The sequence below is a fragment of the Marmota flaviventris genome, chromosome X (assembly GCF_047511675.1).
Source record: "Marmota flaviventris isolate mMarFla1 chromosome X, mMarFla1.hap1, whole genome shotgun sequence".
Classification (NCBI taxonomy): Eukaryota; Metazoa; Chordata; class Mammalia; order Rodentia; family Sciuridae; genus Marmota; species Marmota flaviventris.
In genome coordinates, this window is record NC_092518.1 from 111885223 (window position 1) to 111911535 (window position 26313).

General features: G+C 44.2%; 1 protein-coding gene across 1 annotated transcript; it reads right to left on the reverse strand.

The window, feature by feature from the left end:
- Positions 1 to 1753: 1753 nt before the first annotated feature.
- Positions 1754 to 11078, reverse strand: Apln (apelin). Its single transcript, XM_027940066.2, has 3 exons — positions 10727 to 11078; positions 4490 to 4655; positions 1754 to 3885 (listed from the first exon to the last, which is right to left on the reverse strand). Exons 1-2 carry the CDS (start codon positions 10791 to 10793, stop codon positions 4495 to 4497), a joined length of 228 nt encoding a protein of 75 aa, XP_027795867.1. The 5' UTR covers positions 10794 to 11078; the 3' UTR covers positions 1754 to 3885; positions 4490 to 4494.
- Positions 11079 to 26313: the final 15235 nt, after the last annotated feature.

Consider the following 26313-nt stretch of genomic DNA (forward strand, 5'->3'; position numbering starts at 1 on the left):
TTGGGTATAGACCAAGGAGTGGGATAGCTGGGTCAAATGGTGGTTCCATTCATAGTTTTCTAAGGAATCTCCATATGACTTTATAGAATAACTGCACCAATGTGCAATCCCACCAGCTGTACCCCAAATTTCTATTGCACTTATTGAAAAAATAAAACACATCTTGTACTTAGTTTTTTTTTTTTCCTCTATGATTAGGGGACTTTCCTTTCTACTACTGTAGAAAGAGTTTTCATTTTAGAATTAGCAGACTAGATTTAAAATTCACTTGCAAGCTGTGAGACTTAGGACCAGCTGCTTCCCTTCGTAGTCTGTTTTCTCATCTGTAAAATGGGGATCCAAGGGTCTAGGATTGTAGTTCAGTGGTAGAGCACTGGTCTAGCACATGTGAGGCACTGGGTTCAATCCTTGGCATCCTATAAAATATAAATAAATAAATAAAATAAAGGTTTGTGTCCATGTACAACTAAAAATTAAAAATATATATTTTAAAAATTGGGATCTGATAGTGAGGTTTTTGGCTCAGTTGTTAGGAAGATGAGTTAAGATTTTTCAAGAGCTCTGTAAACTGTTAAAGGCCTGCATGCTTATGGGTCAGTATTAGATTGTTCTGCCCTGCTCCCACCCCTTTTTTTCTTGGTTTCACATGAAATTAGAGCTTTGAGGGTGATTAGGGAAATAACAGGCCAATCAGAGTAAAACCAGCCCACCCAAAACCTCTGCCTAAACCCAGTTCCTCCAATGACTAGTTTGTCCAAAAGTCAAACTAGTAATTTTAAAATGAGACATTTTGCACCAATTTTCCTAAAAAACACTTCAAACATGTCATATTTTTAAATCACTATGTCATAATTTGCAGCATTTTGTCAATGGTGAGATAGTTTTATATGCTTATGGGTGACTTCTATTTTATCTCCTATTGGTTTTATGACTTTTTAGCAATTTTGTCTGAAGGCACTTTCTTTAAAGTTATATATTGTGGCACTAAATACTTGTCAAATCTATAGAATTCCCCCACAAGATTTATCAAATGCATGCATTTTGATCACTCCCATCTTCATCTCATTGGGTTTTACTCTGCATAGTGTACGTCTGTGTGCACCTAATGTGTTTATTAACCAAATTAGCATGTACCCAATGTTCCTTTCTGTTCTGGAAGATATTGACATTTTGACAACAAGCATGAAGAAGTGAGACAGATGGGGTGGAATTTTATTGAACTCCTTGCATTTTATTTTTCAGTCTATCTCATTCATCTTACAACTCCACTTTGTGAAACATAAAATGATACAAGCAAAGTCATTACCAAATGTATTTATTGCTGAAAACATAACATTTTTTTAAGAAAGGCAAACTGGCTAAAAAGTCCCAAAAGTGTTCAAAAGTAGATAAAATAGAAGACACCCACCAATACAAAACTTTTAGTAGAAATCCCACTTTTAATCAGCATGTTAAATAAATTGCTTTTTTAAAAAAATCCTTTAAATGACACTGCTGCCAGACAAAAATTAGGACATCCAAACAGATGCCAAAGACTAAAAAGCAGGCTGAATTTTGTGTGAGCTGGCCATTATGCATAGATTGCTTTTGTGAGCCTGTGGCAAGTCGGTTTCAGGACACTTGACCTAGAACCAATTTGGGATGCAAGCACTTACCTCCCTGAATGTGCAATCTGTGGGCACAGGGACAACCATGGCACTGTGTGGGGGAAATGCCCCTTCTGAACATGACCTCCAAGAGTAAGGGCAAACTGTCAGCTTTTAACTCTTTATTATAAAGACATATTTACACAGATCAATCTTTACAAACACAGCAAACACAATTACAGGAAGGGGACAATTTCTTAATGGAAAGGGTTTTAATATCTTTGTATAAATTAGTATAAGAATCATACACAACCACTTTAAATAAGAGAGCACCCTTAGCCCACCCACTACCCTCCTCTGCCCTCTGTCTCCTATCTCTCTCAGCCATCCTCCCTCTCTTCTTCCCTTCCCCATGGGGCTGGGTTGGCTATAGGTCATGGCAGGCTGATGAGGCAGGAGACGCAGGAAGGAAGAATAAGAAGGCAAGGTCCCTACTGGGGGGACCAGTAGCAAAAGAGACTTTGTGGACACTGGCCAGACCCCACTCCATGTCTGGTGGGGTGGGGAGGCTGTGCCCAGCTTGGCTCCCCAGGGTGGGCCTTGAGGCAATGGCGGCAGCAGCAGAACAGCAGCAGCATTAGCAGCAGCAGAGGGGAAAGGACTTGAGGGGAGGTGGGCAGGTGAACATTGGGGTTATTGTGGGACTTGGGGGGCCCTGACTCCCCCTGCCCCAGATATATGTAAGTGGGCATCGAGCTTCTGTCTTCCCTTTTCTCCCTCTTGGAAAGCATCTGGGAAGGAAATCTGCACAGGCAAAGGCAAGAGGGTCCCAAGAGGGAAGGGCTGAGAGGCCCCTCAGGAAAGACAGGCCCTGGTGAATGGAGTGCAACCCTACCTGTACATCCTCCCATCTCTCCTTCTTTGCCTTCCCTTTCTTTGCCACTCTCTGCCCTCTGCTCCCCAAGGAAGTCCACTAGGAAAGAGGGTCCAATCAACACGAAGGGGAGGCCATTGGGTTCAATGATTTAAGGCTACTTCCGGCATTTGACAACCAATGTTGGGTCTGAACATTAATCCCAGTGCCTGAGCTCCCCTGTTAAAGGCCCCCAGGCATGGGAGTGCTGTCAGAAGAGGGGCAGCTGGCCAGTTATGGAACCATATGGCCCAGGTTGGGAATGGAGCAGCAGGGGAAGGCAAGAGAGGTGGGAGCAGCTCCATCCCCACAACGGGGCAGCTCACAGCCAGCTTGCCTCTCCCTTCCCTTCCCAGACACTCCCAGCCGTAACCCCAGCAAAAGGCACTACATTTGTTTTGAAGACATCATTAAGAGGGAAGAGGACATCATCAAGTGGGAATCTGGAGACCTGGTCCCCATTCTGACTCAGCAGAAACCCTGAGCAGGTCACTCCTCACTCCAGGACTCTGTTTTCACAGGCTTTGGCATAAAGAGGTTGAGCTAAGTGATCTCCAAGGGTCCTTTCAGCTCTGATATTCTGGGATTCTTGGCAAAAACAACCTTCCTATTTGGCATTCACTCCTGGGAGGGTACAGAGGCACAGTAGGCCCGGCACCCTTCCCACGTGACCTGGAGCTTGAACTAGTTGTAGAGGATAGAGAGAAAGAATGTGTTAGGAGACAGAATAAGGTGACAGAAGTACCAAAGTACTTCAGAGAGCCTCTCCTTCTTTTCTTCCTGAATGAAGCCACAGGGATGAGGAAGAGGCTATTCCTGTTTTGCAGTGCCTCGCCCCACTTCACCAGAAGACCATTTCTCCCCATTTCAGTTTCCCCAATGTACCTTCTCTGGATCCCAACACCCAGCCCCTCTAACTAGAATCTCTCATTGCACATCTTTGTATTCCTCTCTGGTGGCTGAGTGAGCGTCCGACTGACAAGAAAATACGGATCTGCAGGAGTCCACTGAAGAAGAGAGTGTTTCCATCCAGATTCCAGGGCAGACTTGAGGAGGGAAGAGCTAGCTGAAGGGTGGGGGCATTAAATAGGTAAAGTAGGGACGAGGGTGTACAGCAGGCCAGGGAGAAGCTGGGTCTCCAAAATCAGTCCAGGGAAGGGCCAGAAAGATGGACTACATGGATCCTTATGAGAGAAATGGAATCATCTGAATGAGGAGCAGGACCACACCATTAGGGGAAGCTGGTGGGCTAGAAGAGCTGGGACTATCAGCAGCTAGAACAGGTGCAAAACGACAGCTGAATGGATGTGAGGGCTCCAGAGAAGCTGATCAAACTGTGGAGTAGAGAGAACCGCAGGGGGTGGGCACCTGGGGGCCCCTTCAGTCCTAAAGAAACAAAAAGTAACAAGAGAAATCATGGACATGTTCTAGGTCAAAGGACTCCCCCACCTCAGGAAAGGAAAGGACAGCCTTCAACCCCTTCAACCCCTGAACCTAAAGCCCAAGGCTCTGAGTTGATGTCCCTCTGTCCCAGCTACAGAGGGATGGTAACAGTCCAGGCCTCAGGGGCAGCCTTAGCCCCTGCTTTCTCTGCAGCTACCTTTGATACCTGAAGCTCTGGAATAGCACATCCACAGCTCTCTTCCTGCTCTCTGCCTCCTTCGTTCTCACTCCTAGACCTGGACACCTATAGGCACAATCTTTGCACCTCTCCCCAGTTAAGCGCTGCTGGGACTTCCAGTATTCTCCAATTGTCAGCCTGCCCAACCCCAGGCAACAGGGTAGAGGGGATGTAACACTCAGTTGTTGGGAAGTCCAGATATCAGTCCCAAGTGTCAAGCCCTTCTCTGGGACTCAGTCTTCCCCTCTGTAAAATGGAAGGGCTAGATGATGTATTTGGCCAGTGGTAAGAAGCAGGCTTATTAGCTTCTAGGCTCTCCCTCCCCTTCCCATTGAGCAATGCCCACTGAGCAGGGGATCCAGTAAATACCTGCTTCAGAAAGGCATGGGGCCCTTGTGGGAGAGGCGGGGCCGCTGGCGGCGAAATTTCCTCCGGCCTCCCTGCCAGGGTCCATTCCTCGAAGCCCTGGGCTGCACCAGGTAGCGAACATTGCCTTCCTCCAGCTCCTTCCCGTCAGGAGGCTGCATCAGGGGCACTGCAGAAAGGAAAAGGGCTGTTAACTAGGAAGGCTGATGAAAATGGCAGATGGCCAAGAAAGGGCCCCACAGACCATAGGCCCACAGGAGAGGACAATTTCTCCATGAGGTGGCTGGCACTCCTCATAGCTTTTTTGTTGTTGTTGTTTTCTATCCCAATAAAAAATCTGCCATTTACACACTGTCCTGGGGCAAACAGAATGCACTACTCACATCTTGCCATAGAGGTAGCTGATTCTATACATTTTTGATGATTGTATCATGTTTTTGACAGGCACAAACAAGTTCTTCTCTTTGGAAAGTCATGAGGGGGGGTGCACTCTGGGGCATCAGGCCTGTACTTGGCTGGGGTGCAGGAGGCAGTAACCATGGTGCCCCAGTAACTGGTGTACTTTAGACATTTCAAACAGACACCATTACTATGACTCCGCCTCCATGGATCCATCACCCAGATTCAATAGCTATCCAGATGGAGTCACATATGCTCCAGTTATCCCTTTTCTTTTTTCTTGGCTATGGTATTTTAAAGCAAATCCTGGACATCATCACGTCATTGTACTCCTACATCCTTTGATGGGCAAGGTGACCCACTTACGAATACTAGAGCTCCATGCCTCACCCATAGGCATCTCATCAGTGGTTAGGCATCTCAGACTCACATTTGCTCCTGAGACTTCCCCATGGGTGTGGCTGGGCCATCTGTGACTCAGCCTGTGAACAGATTTAGAGACTAATAAATATTGCATGCATGGTACAAGGGTGGATACATGGATGGATGAGTGAATGTCTATGCACTATAGCATGTGTATGCACCAGGAGAGTAGGCTGAGGCAGTTGGCACCTCCCTGCCAATATCCTATCTCCTGTCATTCCCAGATCACATCTCCCATCCTGGGTTGATGTAAATTCCTTCCATTCTGACCCTAACTGGTTTCTGTTCTGCTCTCCCAGGCTGCACTTGACATCTGCACACATGGGGCTCAGAGTAGGAGTCTGCTGATGCCAGTCTGAGCCCCAATGATGGAATCCAAGTGGTGCTGGGTGTACTTGGGCACGATGAGGGAGAAGGCACTCTTGTCAGTTCTCTCAGAGCCTAAAGTCAAGCCAGGGAAGCCAAGCTGGCATCCAGAGTCAGGCTGTGTGATGAGATGAGATGGTGCTGGGAAGAGGCAGATGGGCAGGGTGCTTGTGAAATGCCTAATATGGGGCCAGTCTGCAGGCCACTGATGATAATGAATACCATTCTTTCTCCCCGTCACACCATTAGATTTGCCTTCAGCTATATCTTGTCTCTTGAGCCTCATTGCCATTCACTCAGGAATCCCTAATAGCTCACAGTTTCCAAATAGCCTCCCATAGGCTGCTCCTCATCCCCCAACCCCACCTCCAACATCCCCAGGCTCTGGTTCCTTCCTTGGCTCCTGTGTCCTCCTCTGCTTGCACACAGTTTCCAGGCATTTAGTTTCCTCTTAGGCCAAAAGCAGGTAAGGTTTGTCCTTTGGGCCTTCTTTGCCCAGCCTCTGGGGCCTGTTGTTCTTTCTTCCTGCTCACATCCAGACACATATGCCCACCCCACACATGCTCATCTCTAACCCTGCACCTTCCTTTCCTTATCTCCAACAAAAATCACCAGGCCCACTGTTAACTAGGGTCACTTGGTTAATGAGCCACACTTCCCTGCTAATGATCAAGGTGGGTTAATGTGTCAACTGAGCCCCTAAACTCATAACCTATGAGAATTAAAACAAAAATTAGCTGGGCACAGTGGCATATGCCTGTATTCCCAGTAGCTGGAGAGGCTGAGGCAGGAGAATCACAAGTACAAAGCCAGCCTCAACAACTTATGGAGGCTTTGAGCAATTTAGCAAGACCCCATCTCAAAATAAAAACAAACAGAAAAGTCTGGAGATGTGGCTCAGTGTTAAAATGACCCTGGGTTCAATGTTCAGTACCAAAAAGAAAATTATATTTGCATTTTGGAATAGGAGGTATAGCTGGAGTGGGGGTGCTGCTTCTACGCTATCTGATCTAGAGATTTCCTCTTGCCATTTCCTAAGAGGCTGGCACTGGGGGTAGAGGGAGAAGAGGGAAGGACTTTCATTAAGTTCCCATCCCAGCAGTTCCAGCTTATGACCTGAGTTTTGGGGTTCCCGCAAGGCTCACTCTGCACACTGAGGATAGATCTGAATGATGCTGATGAGTAGTTATTATCAGAGACACACTCAGGGTTCAGGGCAGTGATAACTGTGCTAAGCACGAGTCCAGGCATAAGGGAAGGACCCTAAGGGCCTTAAAATGTAAGTGAAACCTTGGTTCTAAAATCCATGCCTTCAACTACTTGGGGGCAGGGGCAATAACACAGGTCACCGAACCCTAGGGGTGATCAGGCATGGGAAGAGAGGCACAGAGCCAGAAGGGGAAGAATATCATCCTCACATGTTCAGCATCCTAGACTGTGCCTGTGACATTCATGAAGGGAGGGCTGGGAAGGGTCCCATGGAAAGAGAGGTCACAAGCCAGGATGGGGAGCAGGGATGGTGGCTCAGACGGTGGCCAGGAAGATGTCTAGACTCTAGGCATACAGAGAAGAGTAACCCTGAACTCACTGAGTATCAACCAGGCCCTGGAGAATAGCCATCTTGAAGCCCCTGGCCTCTTGCATCCCATTGGATGGAGGCTTATTGTCCTCTGCATTGCTGGAAGTCTATAGGCTCCTCCTGCACCCTAAACCCATTCACCCACCTGTTTCCTACTTTTGATGCTGAGTCTGGCTCACCGTCAGATAAGCTGACACCTGAAACTCTACCTTTGTCCTGTCCAAAGGGACAGATTAGAGACTATTATTTCTCAACACTGCAGAGATCCTGTCTGTACAAAAGAACTCCCCTTTAGAAATAGGGGCCTCCCAAGTTCACCTCAATATTTTCTTCCAACTCATGTGCTACTTACAGGGAGATGGGCGATCCTTCAAAGAATCTCAAACCTAGAGGGATTAGAACCATTGCTCTCTGAAGTGCCCTGAGTCATGAATCTGTAGCATCTCCACACTGAGAACCACAGTCAGGGGAGAATGGGATTTGATTTTTATGCCATCTGAACTCCAACCCTGCCAATGTACAAAGAGGTAAATGCAACTTTTCAAGAACTTGCCAGCCTCACCAAGAATGATGCACCTGTTTTCCCTCTGGTGGTTTGGCCTGTCTTGTGATTGCTTTAAAGCTTACACTCATGCTCTGGTAGGGACCCTGCTGGCAATGTACCCCCTGCCTCTGCTGCTCTGTAGCACTGTGTCTGTCTCTGAGATGAGGCAACTTTCCTTTGTCTGCCCACCCTCTCACCCCAGTCGCTTTCTCCAGGACCCTGTGCTATCTCCTCGTGCCAGCTCTGAAGTCCTGGACACACCAGGCTCTGGCAGCCTGGCCCTCCACTTGACCTGTATTAGTCCTCTGCTTCTGAGAGGCCTGGCTCAGGTTCCATGGGCACTTAGTGCTTAGGATTGGGAATGGAGTGGAGATGTCCCCCCACTGGGGGGAATTCAGTAGGCTGTCCTCACACTGCCACTGACTGCATATTTTGAGCAGGGGTTGGAAAGGGGAAGCCAGAGGGGAGAAAGGGAGGTACTCAAAGACCAAGGGACACTTGGTCTTTGCTCTCAGACTCAGAAGAGCAAAGTGTATCCCAGGTCAGAAGGCAGTGGTGGAGTGTTGTTGAGTGGGAGAAGGGATTTAGGGGTGGGGGTGAACATCCCATGTCAGGAGAGAATGTGGAGTGAGAGGAGAAAGCATAGTTTTCAGGCCTGGAAGTTTTACTGGGGACTCTAGCTGAAGAGAGTGCATGTAAATCTGGGCCAAGGACAAGATAGTTCTGGGGTCCCTGTTTCTAGGGCAGGACAGAAAGCAGGAGGAGTGGGGCATGTATACTTAGACCCTTGGCTAGTAGCCACCTACCCTCCTTGGCTCCAGGATAAGTCAAATGGTGGAAAAGCAGCGGGAGCTTTGGAAGTTTCCAGTGCTAGGCTTAAGCAAAATATGAGGGCAACAATGTCCCCAAATCAGGGTAGGCAGATGACATATGAAAAAGGGAGAAATAAAACAAGAAGTGGCAGGGTCTGGGCCAGAAGCACACAGTGTTCTGGCAGCATGACCAACTTCTCGTCCTTTGAAACCAGCTCTTCCCATCACCAGTACTGCCACAATAGCCAGACTCCTCATAGGCTCAAGTGGTTTCTGTTGGCCAAGGGTCTCCCTGTTGCTTCAAAGGGAGCATTGAGTGTGCTGATCCCAAAACCTCAGCTTCCTCTAGGACACCCTTTCTGCACCTCTTCTTTTTCTCTGAAGGCAATGCCATGGACCATTTGCCTGTGGTTCCTTGTCTTGCCAACTCTACTGGATGATAGCTCCTGGGAGGTGGGCCCCTGTGATGTGTCTTTATTTGTTCCCTTCCAACCATTGCCTGCCTGACAGGAGTTTCTGAGAAGAAAGATTACTCTCTTCTTCCCAAGGAGGTGACTGACTCAGTGCTGGAGTCTTTTTAAAATATTTTTATTAGTTATTGATGGACCTTTATTTAATTGCTTATATGTGGTGCTGAGAATCAAACCCAGTGCCTCACATATGCTAGGCAAGCATTCTACCACTGAGCCACAACCCCAGTCCAAGTGCTGGAGTCTTAAAGAGGGAGATCACTGGACATCCAGCTGGAGTCAGGAGGTGCCACACCCAACCAATGCATCCTCCTAAGAAGCTCAGCAGTGCTCCTGGGACCAGGGCAGTGCCAAAGAACAAGAGCAGAGAAAGGAGGTTGCCTATATAAAGAGGTCGGCAGAGTTGGCTGGACCCCCAGAGGCTCCTGGGCTGTAAGCCATCCTTGTATTGGAGGGTTTGGAATCAAGTCCAGCCCTATGTTCTTCCTCTAGGAAACTTGCCGCCTTTGCCCTCTCCTTCCCTCCAACCTCATTTTCTTGTGACGCCAGCCTTGGCACTGGCATCAATCCACCTAGTCTTGGCCTTCTCCTTCTGGTGCCAGGCAGGCAGCAGTGACAGCCAGATCACAGGACTGTGGCAGTTGGAGGTGAGAGCTGGCAGCCCAGGGAGACACTGACGCACAAAGGACAGGCAACATGGGCAGGAGCTGCAGAGGCATGGATAGGGACCAGGTTTGGGGCAGGCAAGGGAAGCCAGTGCCAAGTATTACCAAGTAGGGGTGTGATACAGGTAAGGGCAAAAGAACGCCCGCCCCCAGACCTGCATGGAGATGCCAAGTCAGTGCCTGTTTCCTGGTTTGGTGCTTGGAGACACAGGGGTGAAGGAGAAGCATGCACATGCCTGGGAAAAAGTGGAGGCTGGAAGCCAGGATATGGAAGTAGCATGGAGGCTGTGGGGAAGGCGTCCTGTGTAGGAGCCGGGGAGCCCGGAGGAGACCAGAGAGGACCTTGGAGTAATGGAGAAGACCGGCGGGGGCAGTCTGGGGGAGGCCACCTCTGCTCACTTGTAGGCTGAAAGTAGCAATAGCTGGGATCCACGCCGCCGCCGCCCCCGCCCCCGCCCCAAGCTCTTGCCTATGCAACAAGTGTCACGTCGGCATGTTGGCACATCATCCCCAGTGGCCTGCGGCCCCTAACCTCCAGAAGCCAGAAGACCTTCAACGCGGGAGACCAGCCCACCTACCTCAGGTCAGTTCCCTCCTCTGACCCACGCGGAGAGCTGGGCAGGCCCTCATGCCCCCACCACGTGGGGTGCAGGGTACGGGACACGAGGCGCACGCCTGGGGCCCTGAGCTTCTCGGGATTGAGAGGGGCAGTCAGAAGGGACAAGGCTCCAGATTGGTGATGCTCGAGGCCATTCGGAACCCTCACCCCCCAGGAACCGGTCCCCGCGGCCGCTGCCCCTGGCTGTAGACGCCCTGTCAATCTGCCGCTCGGCGCAGCCAGCGCGTGGCTGCTCCTGCATGGCTCGCGCCGGGCTCTCTGGGAGGCCGAGAGAGCGCGAGTGGGGCGGAGGGAGGGGAGCGCGCCGGCTGTAGCGGGGTAAAGCAAAAGGAAGAGCGGGTGAGCGGGAGGGCGCGCACTCACCTCCATACACTGCAGTCAAGGAGAGCCAGAGCAGCAGCAGCGCCTGCACGCAGAGCCGCAGATTCATGCTGCTCTTCGAGCCGCCGCTGCCCTGAAGAGCCGGCGTGAAGGGGGGGAAGCTGGGAGCCCTGAGGCACAGGAAGGCGCAAGCCGCGGCTGGCGCGTGCCGGAGCGGGGCTCGCGGGGCTCCCGGGCCGCGTGAGTGAGTGCGCAGCAGTCTGCAGCCGCCGCGCCGGCTCTCCCGCAGCCTCTCTCTGCCGCCGTGGGGCAGCACCGCGAAGCCGGGCTCTGCAGCGATCTGTTTCCAAGTGGCTGGCTTTGCTCGGCCGCGGCTGTACTGCTGTTGGCCCAGGCTGCCAGCGAGAATGCTCCCCGCTCACTCCAGGGGCTGCATTTTGTAGCTTGTGGCTTGGCCGCGAGCCCACTTGGTCATGTGGTCATCGGGAGGACTGGAGGGGGGGCCAGGAAGAGGGAGAGAAGCGAGCCTCCCGCACCGCCCCCCTCCAGGCACGCACTCTGCAGCCTCAGGCCGGGTGCAAGAGGGAACCCCGAGGTGGCCCCATAACAAAGACTGAGCGACTGAGCTCTCGGACAACCCACAACCGCTCCCCGGACAATGCCAGCCTGGCCAGGGGCCAGAGAGTTTGCAAAGACCTAAAGGATTTCAAATACAGGAAGCATTTAGGGCGGTGGAGGGGCACACTTAACCCTTTCTCACCTCGCTTCCTTAACAGCTGTCAGGAAACTTGGGCACTCAGGGTAGGACCCCTTCCGGACTGCCCCCACTTAGACCCTGCACCTCAGACCCTGACCATGGTCATTTCTCTTGCCACTATGCATCTCCAAGGGTTTGGTCAAAAACCGACCCCCACCCCAGAATTTTGGTCCTCTCTCTTCTTCATCTTCAATTGAATTTGAATTGGGGTGATTGCCAAGGGTTGCACCCAGCACCCTCATTTCTCCTACCATCACCCAGGAGGTACCCTCTACCTGGGATACCTGCACCTCACTCTGCCCATTAGCTCTTCATTTTTGCCAGCAGTCCCGCAAATCCCATCTCATCCAGAGTCTTCCAGAGGTAACAATAATCCAGTAGAGGCTGTCTTTCCTTTCTTCCTCACTCTTGGGACATGGGACAGCTCCTACAGTGTCCCTTTTCTTGTTCCCTGAAGGTGTCCCCTATCTAGTTCCCCATCATCATCATAAGAGGGGTTAGTTTACCCAATTCCACACAGTCTAGGCTGAATTGGTTGTGCATATACTTGGGATTCCCCTTTTGAAGTGGGTCCTGAAGTTTGCCTCTCCAGACTACACTGTAAGCTCCTTCTGCAGTCTGGAAGCTCCCAAGGAAAGGGCTGCCTCTTGCATCAGACTGGGAATCCCCTAAGATAGGACCCTGTCCTCTCAGTCAGTTGCATCTCTCCAAAGTCCCCAATATCGCACTCTGCACATAGGTGGCACTCAACACATGTTAAAAGACTAATTCAAAAGGTGTTTTCACCTTTCAGCAAGCCAGGCAGTTTGCTTGAAGTGCAAGTCCAGTTTTGCACAAAAGGTACATTGGACAGTGTTTATGTGTGTCATAAAAAGACATGAGAAACCATGGTGTATTATTATAGAACATTACAAAAATCCAATATATACATTATTTATTATTAGTCTGCCTCTACCAGAATTTCAGTGCCACAAAAGAGATCTTTATTTTGTTTATGGTTGTGTCCCAGAACAGTGCCTGGGATATGATAGGTGCTCAATGTGTAATTTTGAATATATGACTGAAGTTTTCAAATGCATCCCTGTTGCCTAAATCAAGGAAGAGGGAAGGGAATATGATACAGTTCTTGGTAATGGTTCATGATCCCATTAACCACAATCAGGTAGAAAAAGGGAATATGAAGCAAAGACTCTCTCTTATTCAGGGAGACCCAGACTGTAAGCAGTGGGCATAGGTAACATGAGATCATTCTTCCTTCACTGTTCCCTGGAAAGTGTCCAATCAGGAAGAGAAATACTTAGCCCCTAGGCTCCACCATTATCTTCTATAGGCCCTTGTTATCCCCTAGATTCATTGGATCCTGTGGGAATGATAGTCTCTTCCCTACCCATTTCAGGGCTGTTATGGGATTGAATGAGGTACTATGCATGAAAGTACTGTGCAAGTCAGGAATCACCCCTTGCTCCTTTTGCTCTTCTGTCCCTCATTTTTAGGAAATTTGGTGCTCTGACCCTTAATTGAACAAGCACATGCATACCCAAATAAGTACCCTCCATATCTAGATTAATAGAAGACTTCATATTTAATTGTACCACACCTTTACTTAGGGTCTCTATGGGCTATAGCTAAGTGGTGACAGCAGTGTTTTCCTATACAGTAGCTACTAACCATGTTTTAAGTGAAGTTAAAATTTCAGTTCCTCCGTCACACTGGCCATACTTCTGTTGCAGAGTCACATATGGCTAGTAGCAACTGTATTGATCATCTCAGAATAGAATTTTCAATCATTGCAGAAAGTTCTATTGTATGTCTCTGGGTTAAAGCACTGATCTATTCTACTTTTTCCTATTATCCTTTTCCCCAGCTTACCTAGTTTTCAAAATGTGCATATAAGGGGGGGAGCCCCAAAAGTAGCCTGGGGTGTGCCTCAGTGGTAGAGCACTTGCTTAACACACACAAGGCCCTGATTTTAATCCCCAACACTGCAAAACACACACATGTATGTGCATTTACATACAAGTAAGTGATACAAATTAAAGCACAGCAGCAGTAAATTGAAGGTATTTATTTGAGGCAACATTTAAAGAGCTGAACACTTGGGAGAATCATTTTAAAACCTAACTTCTCTCCACTTAACTAAATTGTATAAATTTTCCTAGTCCCAGATCTAAGATCTCCTCTTTCCTCATAGGTACTTTTTCCCACAGTGACCTTGCCCTCTTGTGCCAGCTATGGGTGGTACCTTTCATGGCCTGTTACTCTTGAAAACCATTGAGAGCACTTCTGTATTGTCATGTCATTCTCTGGACCTGCTGTGCTTAAGAGAAGGTTGAACACCACTGTATCCCTGAAATCAAGCCCCATGAGGCAAGGAGTACAACTTTGATTTCTCACTTTGGACCCCTTGCAGACTCCTATATATCACAATATCATGTTCAAATGACCAGCTTTCCTATTCGTCTCCATCTATCCAACTTTAAGATCACTGGAATGATAGCACCTAGCACCGTGCCTGGCACATAGGTGGCACCCTGTAACTGTTTGTCAAATAAATAAATAGCTGCAACAGAACTCTGTGCTGTCTCTTGTTCAGGAAAATGATACTCTGTCTCTGAAAGCCCAGGAAACTAGTCACACTCCCTGCTCTAAGGCTGCAGGCTGAGGTGCATTGTTGCCCTTGGGGCTTGGGGCTATAGTCAAGGACAGGACTCAGTCTTTCACTCTCCAGGATGGTGAGGGACAATCCTGAGAGCAGGGGTAGGATTTAGTGTTTTTTGGGGGGATGGAGATGAGATAGATGACCTACATGAAACCGATTTGTGGACTTGTCCCCCTCATCGGCACTATCACAAGCTATTCAGTTCTGCAGAGTGTCCTATGTCATCGCCACCAGTTACTGCTGCTCAGTTAATTTGTCCACCTCTCTATACTGTGGGTTTATATGAACAATGTAGTGTATTAAAAAATTCAGATTTTTATAACTGATTTCTGCCCCTCAATCCCATTCATTAGTTGTGTGACCTTAGGCAAGTTGCTTAGCCTCTCCAAGGCTATTTCTTCATCTATAAAATGAGCATAGTAATGGTACCTACCTTATTATGTGCTATGGTTTAAATGTATATGTCTCTCCAAAATTCACATGTTGAGACCTGGGGTTGTGGCTCAGTGGTAAAGCATTTGCCTAGCATGCATGAGGCACTGGGTTCAATCCCCAGCACCATGCAAAAAAACTAAACAAACAGAATTCATATGTTGAAACTAAACCCCAAGATAATGGTATTAAGAGAACAGGCCTTTTGGATGGTGATTAAGTCTTGAGAGCTCCACCCTCACAAATAGATTAGTGCTCTTATAAGGGAGGTTTAAGGGAGCAGCTGTTTCCTTTTTTGCCCTTCTGATCCTCCTGACATGTGAGGACACAGTATTCATGACCTCCAGAAGAAGCAACATCCAAGATGCCATCTTGGAGGCAGAAAAGAAGGCTTGAAAGCTCTCACCAGACACCAACATGGCAGTGCGTTGATCTTGGATTTCCCAGCCTTCAAAACTGCAAGCAATAAATTGCTGCTATTTATGAATTACCCATCCTTGAATATTTTGTTATAGCACCAGGAATAGACTAGGACATTATGGTTGGGTGATTAAATGAGATAATGCATGTCAAAATACTTACTATAGTCTGCATCCATGATAGTTGCTTATTCAATGTTTTCTCCTTTGCTTGACCTGCCCTTCCCCCTACCTTTGAGTCTGTCCTCTGGCCTCCTGGAACTGACTGATCATGAAGGAAGGACTCTGTATTTGTCCTCCTCAATTCACATCTGTGTTCTTTGAAGTCATCAAAACTGCTTACTATCTTATTCCCATAAAACACCAATATTTGTTGGACTCATCTGATGAATATGCTTGATTACGGAGTTCATACATGATAATTTCTGGGAGTACTGAGGGTTTAACCCAGGAGCCCTTTACCACTGATCTACATTCCCAGTCCTATTTGTTTTATTTTGGGACAGAATTTCACTAGCTGAATGTCTGGCTAAATTGCTGAGGCTAGTCTCAAAATTCTCCTGCCTCAGCCTCTCAAGTTGCTGGGATTATAGGTGTGCACCACCATGCCTGGCTATGGTAATGGTTTGAGGTCATGCCTCTTAGCTATGATATTCATTCTAATAGGGCTTTTGGGAGACAATGTCCTACCCCAAGGTAATATCAAACTCTGTCTTTTCAAGCAAGGAGACACTTCAATGAATTTCATTGTCTTCTTTACACATAGCTCGCCTATTTCATAATCAACTAAAGAAGACTATATAAAGCACTCAAAAACTACACCAAAAAAGTAAATAACCCACTCAATAAATGAGCAAACACACTGAACAGAGACTTCTGAAAAGAAGCACAAATGGCCAACATGTGTTTTAAAATGTTCATCATTTTTAGCCATCAGGGAAATACAAATCAAAACTACATTGAGTATAACTTATAACCACAAGAGTGGGACCCTAAGTAGAATAAGTTATACTCTATGTATGTATAATTTGCCAAAATACATTCTACTGTCATGTATAACTAAAAAGAACAAATTTTAAAAGTTAAAAACCACAGAAATGTCATTAGAAATAATGCATTCAAAATGTAACCGCTTTCCATTAATGAAGAACATTTTTAAATAATTTAATTGAAAAGTACTGAATTTCCCAGCAATTTCAGCTGCAACCATATTCTTCCTGAATGTTATCTGTTATTTGTTGGGGGGGGGGGCGACTGAGTAATGCTTGATTGCAAAGAACTAAAAAAAAAAATAACCAAAACTACATTGAGATGAGATTCCACCTCACCCCATCAAGAGAAGACATCATGGCAATCATCAAGGGTACACATCATGTTCAACCACAAGAATGGGATCAAAATTATAATGGGTTGCACCCTATGTATGTATGTCAAAATATACCCTAATGTCATGTATATCTAAAAACAACTAATAAAAATAAATAAATAAAGTACAAATAACAAGCCAGGTTCAGTGGTACGTGCCTGTAATTCCAGCTACTCTAGAGGCTAAGGCAGGAGGATCGTAAATTTGAAGCCAACCCGAGTAATTTAGCAATCCCTGTCTCAAAATAAAAAATTAAAAGGACTGGGTATATAGCTCAGTGGTATTGCACCCCTAGGTTCAAGGTTCAATCCCCAGTACTGAAAAAAATACACACACACACACACACACACACACAACAAGGATGCAGGGGAAAGGAAATCATCCACAATGTTGGTTGGAATGTAAATTAGTACAACCACTATGGAAATCAGTATGGAGTTTCTGCAATAAATGAAAAATAGAACTACCATATGATCTAACTATACCACTCCTCAGTATTGATCCAAAAGAATTAAAGCCACCATACCTATATTTATCACAGTGCAATTCACAATAGCCAAATTACAGAATCAACCTAGGTGTCCATCAACAAAGGAATGGATAAAGAAAATGTGATATATATACACACAACACACACACACAGTAGAGTATTATTTAGCCATAAATAATAATGAAATTATGTCATTTTCAGGAAAATGGATGATACTTGAGGTCATTATGTCAACTAAAATAAGCCAAACTCAGAAAGTCAATGTTTTCTCTCATTTGTGGAAGCTAAAGGGGAAAAAGTCATCATCATGAATGTGGAAGGGAGACCATTAATGTAAAAGCAGGAGATTAGGGGACACAGAGGGGAAGGGAGGGGAAGGGAGGGGAAGGGGAGGTATTGAGGAGTTAAATTGATCAAATTGTTATATGAATGTATGAATATGCCACAAAGAAACCTATTGTTTTGTGTAATTAATATGCACCTAAAAAAATAAACCTAAGGAAATGAATCTCTCTGACAATTCACAGCCCAACTTACAACCTGCAGGTCCAGCCACTGAAGCCTCAGGCTGCAATCTCATTGCAACACACTCCTTTCTGCCTTTCCCCACAAATAGCGATGATGATGATGATGATGATGATGACGACGACGACAACGACCACGACGACTACTACGACAGTGTTGGTGATAGCTAAAATCTACTGTACATGTGCTCTGTAATAAATGCTTCTTATGTATTAACTCATTTAATCCTCACCCCTATGAAGTAAGGCCCATTCTTTATGACCTCTGTTTTACAGGTGGGTCAATTGGGGCTAACAGAGGTTAAGTAATTCTCCTAGTTCTGCTTAACCTGAAAGTCCTCATTCTCCCTTCATGAAGCATCGAGAAGCTATTTCTCACTTCTTGGGTGCACATATCCTTTTATTTGTACCTCTAACATCTAACACACTCCTGAATTAGAATGTAGTAAAGCATAGTGGGTAAGCACCTGGGTTCTGGAATAAAGCAGCTCTATCACTTACTAATTGGGTAACTTGCAGATGATTAACCATTTCTGAGCTTTAGGTGCTTCATGTAAAGAAAAGGCTAGCACCTAGCTCCATGGGTTATTAGAAGGATTAAATGGATTAATGTGTATAATATACTTGGCACAGTGCTTGGTTCTCATAGGTGAGCACTGTATGATTGTTATGTACTCTCACAGATATAGTCTTATCTCATATTGGCAAGATATATATCTTATTCATTTTGGTATTTTCACCAGCAGTGCTGTTGTCCAAAGCAAATACTCACTGAGGGAAAGGAGGAATTGTGTAGATTTATGATACACATCAAATGTTCTTATTTGGGAAAAATTATTACAAATTATCCAATAGATTTTTTAATGGATCAACACCAATAGTTAACAGAAATACAAAGATGTGTCCCCCATCCCCAACTGTAGTAATGCAGATAATAAAGTGGACATCTGGAGAATGATGAGCCTGGCCAGCAATCAGGGAAATTTCATATCAGAAAGAGCCTCAGTCCCCTCATTGTACAGATGGAGAAACAGACCCAAAAAGGAAAAAGCAGCTTGCCCAAAGTTATACAGAAAGCTGGTGGCAGACTCAGGACTGGGATCTAGTTCTGACTAACTGCCATCTCTTGCTTCTCTCTATGCCTGCCTAGTATAAAACTGGGGCTCACTGGCCAACTGTACTACCTCTAGTCACACCCCCCAGCTGGCTATACAGACACTCACAATGACTGTGGTTAAGCTTGGGACCCTCATTCCACAGTTTAACTTTTCTTGAACATGTGATGAGATTCTCCAATATTGCTCATGCAATTTGTTCCTTAATACATAGCTAAATTAATGAGCAAAGAAGTTTCATAGCAGGGAAATTCATTAAAAAAAATAAGTATTTAAGAAAAGCCTCAAAACTTCCCCTGTGTCTGGAGCTACTTAATAGGAACTTGGAGGCGGAAGACTGGAACGTCAGCAGCTAGTTGATGCCTTGCTAACTGGATCCATGACAAATTATCTTTGCTTGATTAAGAATAGGTACAGAACATGAATTTGCCCTGTCTAGTTACGCACTATGTCTTTCTGATTCTATTGACTAAACTTGCGCTTTCTAAATCCACAGAGTCATGGGCACAATGCTTGCCATGGAGTGGTAGATGCCTAAGCCAGTTCATGGATTAACCTTCCCCCTTTGGAGTGTGAGAATATTTGAATCAGAGAACATGATATCAATTATGGGGAACCTGACCTAGAACTTACTCTCTGAATCAAAAGACCCTCGCGGCCATACAGAGGAAATAAAGTCATTGTTGGGATTTGTTGGATTTTGCCAGAGTTTCTTCAACTCACTGTATGATTCTCCCCTTATCTTTGTGTCCAGTGTCTCCTAATCCTCATCTTGCTGAGTCCTAAACCAGACCACACTTGCCCTTCTCCAAGAACACAGAGTCTGGTACTAACCATCATAAGTTATTCCTTTTACAAAAATTAGAGAAGTAGCTATTTTGCTGTGTAACTGCACTACCTCTAAGCTCATCCCTGGTATTTAATATTGTATTTTAGTCCCACTGCATCCTAATTCCTTCCACAGGGTGCCTTTTCAGCCACTTTAGAATGGCCTCCAAATAACCTGGAAATACTCATTCTACTTGGATTTTGTGTTTCTTCCAACTTTTTTGCAAACTATATCCTTTCTCAGGTTCCCACAGATACAACTCACTTGACCAACAGTCATGTTCCTGAAAAATGTTATTCAGCTAATTGGTCATATTTCAAATGTCTGTGAAGGATCCACTGTTCACTGACTGGATAGGTTGTCAGAGGGATCCTCCAGGAAAATGAAGAACCACTCCTCTGTCTCTTCTCCCAGCCCAGCCCAGCCCAGCCCCCACTGAGGTGCCCCTTTTTCACTGCATCCTGCCTAATTCCTTCTGATCCTTTGGCTTCTTCCAGAGCCACACAGGTCCTGTTCCTCCTGTTTGTCTTTCAGAGTAGTTTCATTTCCTCTGCACATCCTCTATGACGTCTCCCAGGAGTCTCCATCCTTCCTCTCCCCTAGGATTTATGAATATTCTGGTAGTCAGGGGAGGCATGCAAATTCTTTCCTCAGCCAGCAAGGCCTCCTGTGCTGGGATGGCCATTCCCAGATGACAAGGTTTACCTCCAAGTTTCAGTGGACTGTTGAATCATTCTTGGTCTTGCTTTGCCTAGTATTATCATTGCTTATATCAGGGAGGGTATTTTATGATCTGGAATCTGGAAACTTTTTTTCATTTTTATTGAATCTGGAAACTGTGTGTGATGAGCCAGGCAAAGATGTTGGGAACTGGGTCTAAGATAATGAGGTCAAGGTTAGAGAAGATGCATCAAAACCAGAAAGATAATGAGGTCAACTTGGTTCCATCTCAAATCCAAGTTCAGGGCTGAGGATATAGCTCAGTTGGTAAAGTGCTTGCCTCACATGCACAAGGCCTTGTGTTCAATCTGCAGCACACACACACACACACACACACACACACGCAAAAAAAGAAATCCAAGTTCATATCCTTAAAGTGATCAGAGATAGGCACCAGTCACTACCTAGTTACAGACAGATTTTTGGGGGTTCTCATTTTTTGTCTTTCATACATTTCCCACACATAAAAACAGAGTCAAGCATTTTATTAATCTTTAAAAGATATCACTCTTGGGGGAAAAGAAAGAAAAAGAAAAGTAGTCATTTAATAGCAAAACCCCACATACTAGTTTCCCAGTGCTGCTGTAACAAATTGCCACAAACTTGGTGGCTCAGAACAACAAAATAAAAATTATTTTTTTCTTTTCTGGAGGCCAGAAATTTTAAATCAAGAAAGAAAGCACTAAGGTAAGAAATTGATGATAAGTTGAATACATTAATTAACTTGATTGGCTCTGCCTCCAGTGTATACAGAGATCAAAATACCATATTGTACCCTAATAAATATAATTGTCAGGAAGGAAGGAAGGAAGGAAAGAAAGAAGGAGAGAGAGAGAGAGAGAGAGAGAGAGAGAGAGAGAGAGAGAGAGAGAGAGAAGGAAAGAAAGCAAGCTCAGTCTAGGAAACAATCCTTTCTCGCTTCTGTCAGTTTCTGGTGGCTCCAGGGCTTAGGGCTACATCATGCCAGTCTCTGTCTCCATCCTCACTTGGCTTCCTCCTCTTCTGTCTGTGTGATATCCTTCTGCTTCATTCTTTTTAAAAATATTTTTAGTTATAAATTGACACAATGCCTTTATTTTATTTGTGTATTTTTATGTGGTGTTGAGGATCGATCCCAGGGCCTCACATGTTCTAGGCAAGTGCTCCACCACTGAGTCACAACCCCAGCCCCTGCTTCATTCTTTCTTTTGGTGGTGCTGGGGATGAAACCCAGGTTTCAAAGTGCTAGATAAGTGCTCTGCCACTAAGCTACACTCTCAGTCCTCTTCCTCACTCTTACAAAAGACCCTCACCATTGGATTTTGGAGCCCACTTGGATAATCCAGGATGATTTCATCTCTCAACTTAGTTACATCTTCAAAGACCATTTTCAAATAAGTATGTCACATTCACAGTTTCCAGAGGATAGAACATGAACATATCTTGGAGGGACCACCATTCAACCTACTATACCCTGCAATCTCCATTCATATTCCTGACATGCTAGAATCAAAAGAGCATGAAATTTCTATTTTACTTCCCAAATCTCTCATATCTATACTTAATATGTTTCTGCTGCCCCATGCTAATTCAAGCTCTGCCATCCCTCACACATTGTTCTTCATAGCAACCAAAATGTTCATGCCAGTCCCACTCAGCTTGAAAACTTTCTGTGGCTCCCCATTACTCTTAGTATCAAATACAGCTATGGTCTGTGAGGTCTGCATAATCCAGCCCAACCCATCGCACCAGCCTCCTCTCCTATCTCTCACCCTCCTTCAATCTGCAGTGCCAAGTCCCTCCTATCATAATACCTTCCCAATACTCTTCCCTCCTTCTGGAGGATTTTCTTCCTTGCCCTACTTGTGCCTGGCTAATTCCCATCACCTATCAACTCATCTGAAGGTCCAGTAACTCTTCCTCAAGAGATGCTTTCCTTGACCCTCAGAGTGGCTGAGATTCTCTTGTAATGACTTCTTTCATATTTTATGATTCGACTTGTGTTGAATTATGTCTGGGCCCCCACATTCAACTAGACAGAGCTCTATGAGGGCAGAAGCTATGGCTGTCTAGTTTTATTAGTGCCCTCAGTACCTACTTGTGTCTGACACATAGTAAGTGTTCAATAATTATTTGAATAAATATACGAATGAATGAGTCTGAACATCTCTGTTCTGGTGGGTCATGTACATCTCCTAAAATGCCTATCTCACAGGCTTCAGTAAGGATCAAAATGAAATAATGGAGATGAAGGGGCTTTACAAACCATGACATGCTTTAACAAATTGAGGACTCATTCTGATACTGGCCAATGTAACCGGCTATCTGAGGACTAGGAGGTGTATTACGCATGGCTTAGAGGCAGCAGAGAAATGGAGATAGAGGTGGAAAAGGATATTTGAGGTCTACATTCCTCTCCATAAGAAGTTTCCGTGACTCTGTTATGTAGGATACAATTACAAGAACACTCAATTCCCCTGCTTCAGGCTTGCAGCTCATAATTTATCACCCTCTGGGATCAAGAAGAAAATGCCATTCTCCTCAGGTGTAAATATTGCCTGCAGTCAGCTCAGGTATTTGGGGTTTTCATTGTCTTCCCTTTAAAGTGTCTGATCCCCAGTGTAGGCTGGGGATAGGGTAACAGCTTCCTGGGCTGGGTCCATCTCTGTGGTGCTTCCTGTGAGGTGATCCATCAGCAGTGGCACTGGCTTAAAGCACTGCCCAGCTGACAAATGACTTTGAAGCGTATCTCTTGGCTTTGCATTCTTCTACTTCCTCGTCTTTTTGGCTTTCACTGTTAACAGGCAGGGAGGGCATCACTTCCTTCCTCTTGCTCTTCCAGCTTGGCCATCTATAAGGTATCCCTGGAGGTTTGACATTCCAGGTCTTTAATTTCTTACATTTGATTTCCCCAGACCCCATCAAATCATAATCTCCTTTCCTGCAGGGAAGGAGCACTTCCACCTCTTCCTCCACATCCTCTTAGCTCCTTGCATTTGGGTCAAGAGACCTAAAAAGGCCATTTCTCATTTCCATCTTGTCTTCCATTGTTTTCTCCCCTGGGATGTCTATGCATTCAAATCCCAGAGATGCCTCACTGATCTGGAATGTCCATGGCGAGCCAATCCTCTGAATCAGAGACTTAAAGAAATTGGAAAGAGCAGTACTCATTAGGCTGTCATTTCCCCAGTTTCCTCCTCTGACCTGGATATCTTCCCACTAGCTTCATGGTATGTTTCTCTACTCCGTCCCACTGGCTTTGGAGGCTCTGTCTACACAAAACTAGGAGGTAGATAGAGGCATAATTCAAGCAAAATCCCCAGTTTTGTCTCAAGAATTTGGGCATCCCAGGACAAAGCACTGTTTTAATAGAAGTTTTCAGGATAATTTGCTCTAATAGGTACCACAGAGCTAGAGCTGGAAGCGATGTTATGGTTCATCTGTTTAAAGACCCCATCCTTTATTTATTTATGGCATTATGGAGGTATAATTAATGTACAATAGCCTGCAAAATTGCATGCAGTGTACAATACTGTACAGTTTACTAAGCTTTGACTTATACATACCCCCATAAAACTAACGCCATTGTAAAAGTTTCCATCACTCCTTAAAATTTCCTTCTGCTCCTGTGTAACCTTTCCCTCCATCCCCTTTCCTCTTCTTTAAATCACAGGCAACCACTGATCTTCTATTAATATATACTTTGCATTTTCTAGAAGTTTTATAAATGAAATAACACCATATGGACTTTTTGGTTTTGCTTCTTTCATACAGCAAAATTGTTTTGAGATTCACTGTTGTAGGTATCAAGTACAGTTTTATTTCTTCCTTTCTTATCTAGATGACTTGTATTTCATTTTCTTGCCTTATTGCACTGGCAAGAACTTCCAATAAAATGCTGAATAAGGGTGAGTCATTCTTGACTAGCTCCTGATCTTAGAGGAAAAGACTTCAGTATTTGACAATTAAATTAAATAAGGTTAAATTAGCTAACTATAGGTTTTCCATAATACTCTTCAAGTTGAGAAAGTTTCCTTCTATTCCTAGCTTTCTGTGAATTTTTTTTAGAAACAAATGTTAGATTTTCTCAAATGTTTTTATGGGTTTATTGATATAATGATATGATTTTTAAAATATTTTTGTTCATAATGTGGCCTACTACATTGCTTGATTTTCAAGTGTTAAGCCAAACTTGAGTTACTGGGGTAAATTCTACTTGATCATGTATGTAGTCTCTTTTTTACATATTGTTAGATTTAATTTGCTAACATTTTTGCATGTATGTTTATAGAGGATATTAATCTATACTTCTCTTATGACATCTTTTTCTGCTTTTTTTATCAGATAAATTATTGAAAAAGGAAAGAGTCCCTTCTTTTCAACTTTCTGAAAGGGTTTGTATAGAATTGGCATTACTTCTTTAAAAGTTTTGTAGAGTTCACCACTGAAACCATCTTGCCTTAAAATTATCTCCATAAGAAAATTTGTAATTACAAATTCAATTTGTTTAATAGAAGGATATTCATGGTACTTATTTTTGAGTTTTTATATCTTGTCTTTGAAGAAATTTGTCTATTTCATTTAAGTTGTCAAAGTTACAGGTAAAAAGTCATACCTACAATTCCCTTAGCATCCTTCTAACATCTGAAGGATCTGTAATTATTCACCCTGTCATTCTTCATATTGGTAAACTGTGTCTTCTTTCTTCTTGTCCTGATTAATCTGGCTAGAGGGTTTATCAATTTTAATGAGCTCCCAGCTTTGGTTTTAATAATTTTTATATTGTTTCCTTTTCTACCTCCTTGATTTATGTTCTGATCTTTAGTATTTCCTTTCTTCTTCTTTGAGTTTAATTTGATCATCTATTTCTAGTTTTTATTTTATTTTATTTTATTTTATTTTTTTGGTGAAAACTGAGGTCATTGAGTCCAGACTTGTGATGATTAATTTTATGTGTCAATTTGGACTAAAGGATGACTAGATAGCTGTTAAAACATTATTTATGGGCGTGTTTGAGAGTGTTTCTAGAAAAGATTAGCATTTGAAGCAGAAGACTGAGCTAAGATCACCCTCACCAACATGAATGAGCATCATATAATATGTTCAGAGCCTGAATAGAACAGACAGGTGAAAGGAGCAAATTTGCTTTCTCTACTTGAGTTGGAACATCCTTCTTCACCTACCCTCAAACATTGGTAATCCTAATTCTTAAGCCAACATATTAGGACATACATTATCAGCTTCCCTTATTCTCAGGCCTTCAGGTTTAGACTAGAATTACACCAATGACTTTCCTGGGTCTCCAGCTTATAGATAGCAGATCAAAGGACTTCTCAGCCTCCACAATCATGTGATCCAATCCCTCATAATAATTCTCTTTCTATATGTCTATAAAAATCCTATAGTCTCTCTAGAGAACTCTGACTAATGCAAGACCTTTGTTATTTTTTTTCTTTTTCCTTTTCCCCCCTTTTTTGCAGTATTGGGGATGAAACTCAGGGCCTCATGCATTTTAGGCAAGTACTCTTCCACAGAACTACATCATCAGCCTTTTTGTTACTTTTCATTTTGAGGCAGTGTTTTACAAACTTGTTGAGGCTGTTCTGGAACGTGTGATCCTCCTGCCTTAGTTTCTGGAGTAGCTGGAATTACAGGCATGCACCATTGCACCCAGCTCCTATTTTCTAACATAGACATTTACTGGCATCCCCAAAATTGTTATTTTGTGTTTCACTTTCATTCATTTCAAAATACTTTTTAATTTCCCATCAGATTTCTTTTTTGGCCAATGGATTACCTAGAAATATGTTATCTAGTTTACAAATAATTAGATATTTTCCAGAAATCTTCCTATTAATGATTTCTAACTTAAATTCATTATAGTAAGAGAATATACTTTGTATAACTTGAATTGCTTTTAGTTTACTGAGAATTATTTTATTGCCCAGAATATGATATTCTTTGGTAAATGTGATTATGCTCTTGAAAAGAAAGTATATTCTCCTGTTGTCGGTGAAGTAGTCTATAAAATATTGATTAAGTCAAGTTGGTTGATGTGATATTCATATGTTGTCTATCCCTGCTAATTTTCTGCCTACTTGTTCCATCTTTCAATTAGTAAGAGATGAGTCTTGAAATATTCAACTACAATGGTGAATTTTTCTGTTTCTACTTGACATTATATCAGCTTTTATTTCATTTATTTTGAAACTGTTATTATGTTTAGGATTGTTATATCCTCTTGATGAATTGACTCTTTTATTACTATGAAAATTACCTTTTTTACCTCTGGTAATAATTTTTGCTTTGAAATCTACTTTATTTCGTATTAATAAAGCC

Excerpts from the sequence above, each read along its gene's own strand:
- Apln (XM_027940066.2), bottom strand. The coding sequence starts at position 10,793 with ATGAATCTGCGGCTCTGCGTGCAGGCGCTGCTGCTGCTCTGGCTCTCC. Across the intron at positions 4,656-10,726 it reads CTTGACTGCAGTGTATGGAG|TGCCCCTGATGCAGCCTCCT; the intron begins GTGAGTGCGCGC and ends TCCTTTCTGCAG.